Source organism: Elephantulus edwardii, unplaced genomic scaffold (assembly GCF_000299155.1).
Source record: "Elephantulus edwardii isolate Elephantulus edwardi_28Jun2011 unplaced genomic scaffold, EleEdw1.0 scaffold00050, whole genome shotgun sequence".
In the NCBI taxonomy this organism is placed as follows: Eukaryota; Metazoa; Chordata; class Mammalia; order Macroscelidea; family Macroscelididae; genus Elephantulus; species Elephantulus edwardii.
Genome location: NW_006399800.1, coordinates 2,027,222 through 2,039,779, shown reverse-complemented (window position 1 = coordinate 2,039,779; position 12,558 = coordinate 2,027,222). Strand labels below are relative to the sequence as shown.

Genomic DNA, 12,558 nt, shown 5'->3' with positions numbered 1-12,558 from the left:
TCAGAAATCAGAGCTGACTGGTACAGGAGTAGATTGCCCCTCCTTCTCCAGCAGAGCATCTAGTGGATTTGAACTGCATACCTCTGGGATTGCAGTGCAGCTTCTTACCACTAGGCCACCAGAGCTCCCTCCAACCATAGATTTTTAAAGCCTCTCTCCCTCCCACTTTTCTTTCCCCAGTTAATTCACCTGGAGATCAAACCCGCCATCCGGAACCAGATCATAAGAGAGCTGCAGGTTCTTCATGAGTGCAACTCCCCATACATCGTGGGCTTCTATGGCGCGTTCTACAGCGACGGCGAGATCAGCATCTGTATGGAGCACATGGTACGTGGCAGCCTTTCAGTCTCTAGAATAGGGGCCCAGGCCACAGCCAGCTCTGGCCTCATCTTTGGTTGAGTGTATAGCTGTCTACCTTCTTGGCTGCTTCCCTGGCTCCACATCACTGCCTTGATTGTGTGGGAAGTCTGACTGTAGAACTTGGAAGAGCCCAAAGATGACAGACTGCCTACCGCCTTTCTAGGTTTCTGCCAACTGGAAATCTTGTATTTCTGGTGAGTGTGTCTAGAGCAAATATTCCAGTTTTCCCCTACCCAGATGGTCCCAAGATTTGTTGTTGTTGTTAAGTACCGTCGGGTTGACTCTTGAGTCATAGGGACCCTAAGAACAACAGATTGAAACCTTGCCTTCTCCTCCACCATCCTCATCATTTCTGCTGGGCTCACATCCACCGAGCAAGATTTGGATGTGGTAAAATTTGGTTCACATAACTTAAATTAATAATTTATAAATTAATAAAATAACAAATAGAGAATTTTTATAGACAGTGCTGTGTGCTTGATACAAAGTTCTGGGGTTTTGAAGGTGAGCCAGGTAGTCCTTGTCCTCAGAGCTTTTATAATCTACTTGAGGGGCAGTCTGAAGGGCTTCTTTGGAGTAGAGAGAAGTAATTCTACCTCATGCACATTGATGAAAGGAAAAAGGCATTTCTGAGTTAACTACGTGTATGAGCTAACAGGGTTTCTACCATTGGCAGCATAGAGACCCTTCTCTTCCCAGGTAATAGTAAAGATGATGGTGATAATGTTGTTACAGTACTGATGATTCAACAACTCATTGCTGTTGAGTCAGAACCAACTCATAGCTGACGCTACAGTGGGTTTTCCGAGGTAGTAAATCACACAGGGAGATTGCCTGTCTTGTTCCCAGGGAAAAACTGGTAGATCTGAACCATCTGCCTTTGGGTTGTCAGTGCAACTCTCCACTAAGCCACTAGAACTTCCTGTACTAATGAAAGCTGATATTATTAAATGTATACTATATTTAGCACTGACCTTAGCAAATTAGTATTTTATTTGTACATCCGTAACTTTATTATTGTTGTATGCTGTCAAGTTGGAGTTGACCTATTGCTGCCCCTCCAGTGGCTTTTCAGAGGTATTCTTACTGCATGGGAGAAAATTGGCCATCTCTCTCCCATGGAGCAGCAGGTAGATTTGAACCAAGTGCCTTTCATATTGCAGCACAGTTTCTTACCCCTAGGCCACCAGAGCTCCCTTATAACTATGCTAGGTGGACATAATATGTTACATTTTTGCTGTTTTGCAAATGAAGAAACTGTGTCTTAGAGAAATTAAATAACTTACTCAAGGATTTGCAGCTAGGAAGTGGTAGTGATAGAATTTTAAATGAGGTTGGATCACCAAGCCTGCACTTCACTGAATCCACCAAATAGTGGTTGAGGGGATTGTGGCTCTCTTTGCATCTGGAACTTCAAAGAGAGTGGATGGCAGTTCTGGTCACTATTTTTTCTGTTAGGCAGTATGACACAGGGAATTTGACATATAAAAGATGTTTATTCACATCTTTCGTCTTAAAAAATAAAAATCTGGGGAGCTCTGGTGGCCTAGTGGCAAGAAGCTGCAACTACAATCCCAGAGGTGCACGGTTCGAATCCACCAGATGCTCTGCCGGGGAAGGAGGGGCAATCTCCTCCTGTACCAGTCAGATCTGATTTGACTGTACACGCACACAAAAGAATAATAAAAAATAAAAAAAAATCTAAGAAGGAACTTCTTTTGTTTATCACCGTGCCTCTGAAACCCTAGTGGCCTGGCCCACAGTCGGCACTCACTGAGTTTTTGTTGCTTGCCTGAGCCATCCTGTTGTGACACGGTCATATTCCTTTACCTTTCTGATTCCGTTTCCTCACCTCATCTGTAAAACGGCCATTGTTTCACCTGCCTAGTGGTTATGAAAACTCATTGCCACAGAGTCAGAACTGACTCACAGTTAACCTTCCACTGGGTTTCTGGGACTTCATGAAGGAGGAGATTGCCTGTTTATCTTTCATGGCGCTAGTGGTGGATTTGAATGACCAGGGAAGTGCGGCCTTTGGGTTAGCAATACAGCTCCCTATAGACTGTGGCACCAGACCCCTGAGGTTGGTGAGGACTAAATAACCAATGTAAATGTGGCACCCTGTCTGACACGGAGTATGTGTTCTGCACTGGGTTCTCCGAGGGGAGGGATCTGCATCTTCGTGGGCTCCATACTTTCAGTGTGGCCTCCTATCCTTTATTCTTCGTCTCCTTCCTGGGGCTCTAGACCTCACTGCCCTCATCCTGAGGCACCTACTGACTGCCACGTGAACCCTCCCCTGGGAGACTTTATTTGTTGGTGCCCCCGTTATTTTGAATGCCTCTTCATTTTAATGATCAAGAAGTGCTGTTCACACTCTCACAGGCATCTGCCGACTTTTGTGGGTGCCATATGGACAGTAGTTTCAGAGAGCATGTGCTGCGTGTCTAAAGGTTACAGAGAAAGCTCTCCTTCCCTCTTGCTTGAAGGAGAGCGGAGCATTCTCAGCACGAAGCATGTGAGCCTGCCTGGCTGGCTCCAAGCCCCTGACCCACTGAGGATGATTTTGTATGCGTCTTGGTCTGCCCTTGGGGTCTGGCCTTATCTTTTGGGTCTTTACTGAATGCTCATGGTGTCTCCTAAATTCACATCTGTGATTTTGTATGAAAATACATTCTGGAGGTTCTGGAAAACTAAAAAGGAAAGATGATGGAGACGATGATAAATGAGTGTTAGGAAAGGCTAGGGTAGCCTTCTTTCCTCTCCAGTCTCGCCAGAATGACAGAAGGTGGGTGGTGGCAGGACGAGACATGATAGCAGCAAGCTTTCATCATCTTGCTACTGCTCGCCAAGCCCTTTGCATATTATGCAGGTTATTGATCACATCAGTTCTGTCACATGAGATGGATTATTGACCCCCGCCCCAACTGGTAGATGCAGGTCCTGGGAGGTTTAGTAATGAGTCCAAGGTCACATGGCCAGTAAATGTCAGAGCAGAACTCTAACCCAATCTGCTCTCTTTAAATTTCACACTCTTCTACTGTGCTGGGCATGTACACTCTCAGCCATTTCTCAGCTCTGCAGTGACCAGACCTTCCCTGAGGCCCTTCTCCATGCTAACATTTTCTGTTCCTGTGGTTTTGATTTTGGGCACTCGGAGCCAGTCATGGTTTACATCAACAGTAATTAATCAGCATGGGTTCTGTTTCACAGACACTTGTAGCTGCTTGTTATGTGCGAGGTGCTGTATGAGCTGCTGAGAGAATACATTATGAGCAGCATCCCTTCCCTCCAGAACTGGTCAGAGGGAACACGACTGTGTTCTGGGACTTCCTTTGCTGGCCCTGCTCCCATGGGGTGGTCCTCTCTTGGCTGGGAATTCAAGGAAGGGGTGTCACTGTAAAGGCTTCGGAGCACCAGCCATATATCATCTCCTGTTTGCCCTCCTCTGAGCCATCAGAACCCCGCCTGAGTTACTTCTAAGTTCTCTACCACCCAAAACTCTCCCTTTTATCAAGAAACCAGGAGACTTTGTGGGTTGAGGGTTTATAATGCTGGTTCCCCTCCCCCCATGCTGTCTTGACACAGTTTTGAGGTCCTGTCTGGAGGCCAGTTTGTTCCCATTGTTGAGCAGCTATTTAAAGTTTACTCTCCAACCACTCTCCTTATAAGGGTTTTTCTTCTCCTGGTCACCTGTCCAATCCCCTGGGGCCAGAAACCTAACAAGTAGAGGCAGTTTCTAGCCCTTTGTCCCTAAACCTGTAGAATTACTCAGAATTCTCAATCCCTTGGAGAACCAAGAAACCTGGCTAGCCCCACCTTCCCTGCCATGCATGAGCCCTCAGTTCCAACTTCTTGTTACTTTGTCCCTGGAAAGCAAACCCTCTGTGACCATACCTTGTGGTATGTCACACCTGCCTGCTCTGGGAACTGAGTATAATCTCTTCTTTTTTATGGCATCCCTCATTCTTGCCTGCACTGTGCTTGAGTTACCACTCTCTCCCTGCCCTCCCACTGCCCCTGAGTCTGTCAGAAGAGCGTGGTTGAACTCTAGGAAGCTCTCGTCAGAGGTTAGGACAAGACTCCAGACATCAGTAGGTGGTCGCTCATTCATTTATTCAGGTCTGCTGAAAAGACGGCTGGCCTCCTGCCACTTAATAAGACAGCTTTTTAATTTGTCTTAAGTTGATGTGTTTCAAGAGCCAAGGACGCTTCCTCTTTATTCTGGGCCCCTTTTTTCATTCTGTGGTCTCCTAGATGTTGATCCTTGTGCCCCCTGCTCTGTCCCTCTATCCTCAAAACGTTTCTCTCCAGGAGAAGTTGAAAAAGGACACTGCAGAGGTTGGCGTCCCATTCTCTTGGCCTATTTCCAGGATCTGGAGGTCAGCCTTTTCCCCCTGAATTTGGCTCTCTGGGAATAATGGAATCCTCCCACACAAGTCCCCAAAACAGAAGAGAACTGCAATTACCCTGGGTAGTCTGAGCCTAGAAAATTGGCTGTCAGAGACTGGAAGGGTAAAAAACTGCTGTGGATCAGGCAGAATGTCTAACACCTGTTAGGTGATATGTGTTAAATGACTAGTGAGGATGACCAGGATGGGGGACGGTGTGGGCAGGCTGGTGCTCAGTGAGAGATTCTGGCCCTGGAGCCAGCAGTGGGGCCTTCTGTGCCTAGGCCTCCATTGGCCCAGAGGAGAACTGGAACAACAGTCTGTGGGTGCAAGTGCAGAGGCCCAGCCACCAGGGGTCTAGACAGGACTTTGTCATAGGAAAAGATTGTGACATGAAAACCAAGTAGCCATGAGCACCAGAGTGACTTTCTGCCCATTCCTTGGTCCCTGAGTGGTCTCTCCTGGGAGCCCTGGTTCTTGGCTACCAAGGATCCATCTCCCTCTTGGGATTTCTTCTCTGCTTCAACCTCCCATTTCAAAAGTGTTGTCTAGAAAGCTCTGCTTGACAGCCATTCCATTCTCTAAGGGCCTTTCGTTCGCTCTGTGTTACAGAACTTGTATTAGGTTCTGGGTTGTTCCCATTTCCCCTCACCATTTCATTATAAAAGATTTTGAAAATACAGGAAGCTAAAGGAATAATATGCACTCATGAATCTACCATCAAGGGTCTACAATTTGGTTTTGTTAACTTTGTTATTGTTGTGTATGCTAGTGTCAGAATCAACTCATAGGTGACCCTTCAGCAGGTTTTCAGAGGCATGGAATCTTTTTATCATGGAGCAACAGGTGGCTGTGAACCATGTGTCTTTGGGTTGGCAATATATCTCCTTACCTCTAGACCATCAGAGCTTCCTCTGTTTACTTTACTATGTACCACATTGACTATTGTTGGTGGGGTTTTTGTTTTTAAGATACATTAAAAAATAAATTTGTGTCATGAGCATTTGTTGAGCCTTGGCTTTTGAATCCCTCAGTCAGGTGTTGCCCTCCCCCCCCTTTTTTCTTTTTTATTGTGTATTATCGAATCAGATCCAACTGGCACAAGAGGAGATTGCCCCTCCTTCTTCAGCAGAGCATCTGGTGGATTAGAACTGTGGCCTTTGGGATTGCAGTGCAGCTTCTTGCCGCTAGGCCACGAGAGCTCCCTGTATTGTCCTTTCTTGAATAAGCTGTGTTTGCACGTGTCTATGTTTTGAGACCTGAGGATGAATTAGATAACCCTCTTGATCAGAGCAGGAATGTTCTTTACTTTGGGAGCTGTTGATTCCTGTTCAGGAGGTAACTGAGCAGCCAGAGATGTGAGGACCCAGGGCTGCTGGTTCTCATGCAGGAGTAAAAGCTTTTGAGCTATTATTTTAATAAAGCATTTGTCTCTTCTGTAGAAAACCTTGACAAAAGCACCATTGACTTCGTTAATAATTGGCTTCTAAAAATAAAGCACAATTTCAGCAGCTTTAGTCAGTGAGAGCAAGTCCTTGGTAACAGTGATGCAAAATTAAAGGATTGTAAGGTTTGTTCCAGGTAGCTCTGAGTGATCCTGAATGAGGCCCCTGCCCCTGAAATCTTGCTCATTTTAGTGTTCACACCAGCTCAGAAAGGGGTGAAAGGGAAAAGAACTAAGGCTTCCTCCCTTTTAACCCTGACCAGCCGTGGGGAAAGTGTAAACCCAGACCCTGGTTGCCATTAGATACCAGGCTATTGTTTGGGCCAGTAGAGAAGCAATGCTGTTCATTCCTGTAATGGAGAAGGAGGCCTGGAAGCCACGGGGTAGTTTTTCTACCTCATTTGAATTGGATTATTATAGATCTGGTATCTTATTTTAGGTATATAGTCTTCCTTAATTATTAGGCAAAGTCATATGCAAAGGAGTTGAAACCACATTCATTTGAAAGCAAAATAGAAATGGCATAGGAAGTTTTTGCATTCGGTTCCCTCTTTCTATCTATACAGATCATTGATTCTTTCAGTGGCGTGATGATTAAGCTTCAACAACGAACTAAGAGATTGATAGAACCCACACAGGGGCACCTTGGAAGGCAGTCTGCTTCTGAAAAGTCACAGCTTTACAGAAGTGATTGTTGTTGTTAGGTGCCTTGGAGTTGAGAACGCCTCATAGTGACCCTATGAGCAATGGATACCCCTGTGCCATCCTCACAATCTCAGACACACTTGAGCTCATTGCTGCAGTCACTGAGTCAATCCATACCGTTGAGAGTCTTCCTCTCTTTTGCTGATCCTCCACCTTTCCAAAGAATAATCTCTCCTAGAAACATGGCCAGAGTATGTAAGACGAAGCTTCACTATCCTTCTATGGCCTCCAAGGAGCACTCTGGCAGCACCTTCTCCAGGATACAGCTGGGTTGTTTTTTGGGTTTTTTTGGCAGTCCATGGGATATTCAGTGCTCTTTTCCTTCATCATAACTCAAAGGCATCATTTTCTCTTCTGTCATCCTTATTTATTGTCCAGCTCTCAGATGCATAACAAGTGATTGAAAAGACCCTGGCCTGAATCAGGCACACCTTAGTCTTCAAGCTGGGATCATTGCTCCTCAGTAATTTAGAGTAGTCCCTGACTTTCTCAGTGCAGTACATCTCCTGGCTGCTCTTACCAAGGGTGTTGATTGTGGATCCAAGTAAGATATAATCATTAAGGATTTTAGTATTTTTTCCTTCTGTCATGATGTTGCTTATTGTCCAAGAGGTAAGGATTTTTGTTTTCTTAATGTTGATCTGTAATCTTTGTAGTCTTTGATTTTCTGCAGCATGGGTTTCACATCCTCCTCACTTTTAGCAAGCAAGATGGTATCATCTGCATAACTCACATTGTTGGTAAGTCTTCCTCTGATACTGATACCACATTCTTCTTCATCGATTCTGGCCTCTCATATGATTTGCTTAGTGTACAGATTAAATAAATATGGAGAAAGGATACAGCCTTGATGTACACTTTTCCTGATTTTAAGCCATACAGTGTTCCCGTACTCTGTTTGGACAACAGCTTCTTGGTCTAAATAGAGTCTGTATGAGCATGATTAAGTATCTGGAATTCCCATTCTCTCAATGTTAGCCATAGTGTGTGATGATCCAAACATAAAACCTGATACAGTAGCTAAAAACTTTGCGTATGTGGAATAAGCAGCAACTGGTGTTTGTGTGTGTATGTGTTATCTGTGAGTTGTTCAATTCCTGGGTGGGGAGCTGGTTCCACACTCAGCTACAGACACAAAGGTTGACAGTTTGAATCTTCTCAGAGGTACTTCAGAAGAAAGGCCTGGTGATCTACTTTTGTCACTCCTCAGCTACTAACAACCCTTTGAGGTTCTACTCAGATATACAGGGTTGCCCTAAGTGAGAATCAACTCCAAGGTACCTTATTTTTTTTGCTTGATTAGTTGTGGTCATTGATGGCCTCTCGCAAGGGACAGACCATGTTGAATATGGTTACCTGGACAGTAGTGCTGTCCTGATTTGCCTTTAAAGGATCAAATTTTGACAAATTATGACAGGAGCTAGGATAATAGGATTGATTACTGAAGCCTCAGTCAGAGTTGGATTGATTACTAAAGCCTCCATCTGAGTCGCGAATCTGGGTAAGGCCTCTTGGAAAAAGTGTTTATGTCTATAGGGGAATTCAACTTTTTTCTAGATTTATGACTCCATGCTGATACCTGGGTGGAGGTTATCTCTGGCACATTTTGACATTTTAGGTTGAGTTTTGGAATCTTTCACTACACTCCTGGGCTTTCTGGCCCTCCCTCAGGTACTTTGCTGAAAAATTTATTGTGATCAGAACACAAGCATCTTCAAGAGTCTTAGCATGTGGGGTGAAATTGTCCTACATTTGAGAATTCGTATCACCTACCTCTCTATTAGCATCAATGATTCAGCATTGGCAGAAATAGGAAGGTAATTGGTCTAAAGTATTTTTGCTTGTATAAACAGAGTTTTCTTTTTTAAAAGTTATTATGGTAAGATACATGTAAGACCTGCTGTCTTAAACATGTTGGAAGGGGAAAAGGAGTTCCCATGGTTTTTCATTCAAGGATTTTATACAAAATATTCTTATAGTTAAGTGAGTTTTAATCTTTATCTTCTTCATCTTCCTTGTTTTGGTTAATCTGGAAGTAGAAAAATTCATAACATTTAGTGATATAATTCATGAATTAATTGCATAGATTATTCTTCTTCAAGTATTTTTGGAAAAAGCCACCGTCGAGGTTACAGTTAGGTTGCTCTTGCTTCTTTAAATCGTTACAGCCTACTCACTAAGATTACCCATTATTCCATTGTTTAACGAACAGGTGCCATGTGGGGATGGCCATATCTGACCTTTATCAACCTCACAGAGGAAAACAGTCCCTGTCCCCATCTACAGCATCAGTAACACAAAACCAGTTCCTGTGAGGTCAGGCATGACCTCTCCGGACCCGTACCTCTTTCTGCTCATCTTAGCACCTATCTTACTGCTTTGATCGGTCCAAAATTTTTGTGATAGCTCATAGACAACACAGAACCTTACTGGAGAAATCAAAAGTTTATAATCCAGATTAATAACAGAATACAGTCAAGACAGCTCTTGAAGTGTACACGTAGGCACCTCAGCCTCTAGCCTCGCTGTTTCTAAGTGTTCCCAAGGTCTTAGTCCTGCCAATACTGGCTCCTTCCCTCAAATTGTCCAACAGAGTTCTCAGTCCTGGCAGTATTGGGTTAACAAAGTTCTCAGCCCTGCCAGTATTAGTTCCACTCCCCGCAACGTCTCATCTCATCACGTGTCAGTTCTTCAGTTGAGCCATGGCTGCTGCCACTGTCCTGAAGCATGTCCTACATTTCTCTGGGTTGGGAGAGGTCTCTCTATTCTGGCTGGGGGATGCATTCTCTCTTCTGGTATGGGAAGATTCCTGCTCTGAAGCTATTGTTGTTATTGATGATTGCCTTTGAATCCAGCATGACTAATAGTGACCCTATGAACAAAAGGCCTCAAGCTCCTCTACAACTATCAATATTTATCAAAGTTCATAGAGATTCCGGAGGCAGGTTATTTAGGTAATGGATGCCGCTCCTGTTTCCAAACCTGTCATAGTATGTTCTTATGTGTTGAGTTGCCTGTAATGTATAGCAACCCTACATGCAGCACCTCTGAATCCCTCCCTGTCCAGAGTCAGTCTCTCTAACTCTGACTCACCACCCTCATCACCTCAGTCACTGTATCAATCCATCTCATCCGGGGTCTTCCTCTCCTTGCGCTGTCTGTACACCCTTCCGAACATACTGTCCTTCTCCAAGGACTGATCTCTCCTGGCTATGTACCCAAAGTAAGTGAAGCAGAGCTTCAAAATCCCAGTCTCCAAGGGGAGACTTGGTTTCACCCTCTCCAAGACAGACCTGTTTGTTTTCTTGGCAGTTCGTGGTATGTTCAAGACTCCTCTCTAGCACAACAGCTCGAAGGCATCTATGCTTTTGTCATCCTTAGTCATTGTCTAACTCTCTGAAGCATAACAAGTAATTGAGAGGACCATGGCCTGGAATAGGCGCACCTCTGTATCTAGACTGACATTGTTGCTTTTCAGTACTCTGGAGAGGTCCATGACAGCAGATTTTCCCAATGTAATTGTCTTTTGATTTCCTGACTGCTGGTGTTAAGAGTGTTGATTGTGGATCTGAGCAAACTGTAATTGCTAACAACCTCAATCTCTTCTCCATCTAATATGGTGCTGCCAGTTGGCCCAGTGGTGAGAATCTTTGCTATTCAATTTACTGGCAAAACTAGTCACTTCTCTTGTAGATTGTTGAGACTGGCCAATCCTCTTGTGGATTTGTAGATAACTAGTCCCTTTGTGGATAAGCCAACATGCCCCATATGCATGGTCAGTCATCCACTCTAGAAGAGCTATAGTGAAAGACAAACTCCACACCTGTTAACTTTCTTCTTTCTTGAAGAAATTGCTTAAAATTTATGACATCCATGAATTCATCTTCTGCAGAGAGGGTACAGACAAGGAAGAACTTCAGAACCTGCTTATTTCCCCCTCACCCCCTCTTTGCTGTGAGCTTTTTCTCTGATGTCATGGCAACAGCAGAGGCAGGAAAGCCATCATAGCCATTTTAAGTCTACTATCCAGTGACTTTAATTAATTACATTCATCATGACACTCAGCCATCACCATTCTCATTTCCAAAACATTTTCATCACCTCAGGTGCAGAATTTTGACATTGATACCATGCAAGAGAGGAAGACCCTCGATGAGAAGGTTCGATTCTGTGTTTGGGGTGGTGGGAATAAGTGTGTCAGAGACAGTGAGGTTGGCACAGGATGGAGCAGGGTTTAGGGCTCTTGTACATAGGGTTACTATGAGTCACAAGTGACTCGGTGGCACATAACAACACCACCACCACAATCTGCCTTTAGATTATCTCTTAAGCAATGTTTCCTGGGAGGTGTGTTTTCTTGATGAGTCTTGCTTACTTCCTCACTTGCTCTAGAAAGCAAGCCATTTAATATTTCCCAGACATTGCCTTTTCCTGGTAAGTAACTGCTTGATTTGCTGTCATAACTTGCAGCTTTCATAAGTGAGCTCAGTAGTCAACAAAAGATAAAACACTTGATTATTAGAGAAAATTTATGAGCAATAAAAACACACAAAGAAACTTCCATTAAACAAAAAAAACACCTTCCTGATAATTTTACCATCAAGACAGGAGTGACCAAGGTGACCATGCTTGATGTTCTTGTCCTGTGTGACTCTGCTTACACTTAATTATTTTTATAAAAGTAAGATTATACTTGGCTCGTTTTTGTTGATCATGTTGTTTTGATTAGTCCTTTTACCCCACAGTTGATGGAATTATCTAGAATCTAGTCGATTTGGGAGACAGATGTGATAACTTCTTCTACCTGTCAATGCCTTGCCCCATGCTAAGTCCCAGATTCTGTGTCACATGTGATTTTGTGACGGTTTCATTAGCTGCCGGTTTGGATTCCCCCTTTTGTAACTATAGCCTTCCTTGTCACTTCTCTTTAATTCTTTGTTCCCCCTTTGCTTTAGAGGAGCATTTAATGTTTCATGCCTCTTCATGTGGGTGCTTTGTCTCCTTTACTTAGACTGTGTTATGTGGTTTGTTTTTTTTTAAATTACAGCATTTCCCTCTCCCTTGTCCTTTTGTTGTTGTGTTCTGTTGAGTTGAAACCAACTTACAGCTGACCTTCCAGTGGGTTTTCAGAGGCATTTCATCTCTTCTGTGGTAAGTCAACTGAGTCTCACAGAAACCCTAGGAACAACAAATCTGAACACTGTCCAATATGGTGCATCCTCACCACAATTTTGTCCATTGCTGCAGTCACTGTGTCAATCTATCTTTTCTTACATGTCCCTGGACCTAAGACTCAGGAACTTGGTGAATGCAGGCTAGTGATAACTGCTCCTTGTAGACAGAACACTCTCAGGTTGCCTTTGCAGCAATTATCTCTACTTCTGAGAGATAATCTAATTGCTCGTGATAATTGGCTACACCTAGAGCCACAAAGTTATTACCATGGTTCAGCTTTGATAATTGGATCTTCCAAGTAAAATGTCCCCTCAGCATATCAGGTTAAAAAGAATTGTAGAATCCACAAATGAGAAGAAGCCCTTGGCCTGGACCCTGACTTCACGTCACCCTTGCATCATCTTGTCTTCTCCTTCTGTACTTCTGCTCGGAACCAGCTCTAGCTGTCTCTTCCCTGTTGTCATTCTGTGTGTGTGTGTGTCT

At 43.9% G+C, this 12,558-nt stretch overlaps 1 protein-coding gene across 1 annotated transcript in view; it reads left to right on the top strand.

Moving 5' to 3' along the window:
• Nucleotides 1–12,558, top strand: part of MAP2K1 (mitogen-activated protein kinase kinase 1) — a 125,033-nt gene that overhangs the window by 55,458 nt on the left and 57,017 nt on the right. The window contains exon 3 of the mRNA XM_006886635.1: nucleotides 181–327. Within this exon, the coding sequence (XP_006886697.1) occupies nucleotides 181–327 (147 nt within the window). The remainder of the gene's footprint in view (nucleotides 1–180; nucleotides 328–12,558) is intronic.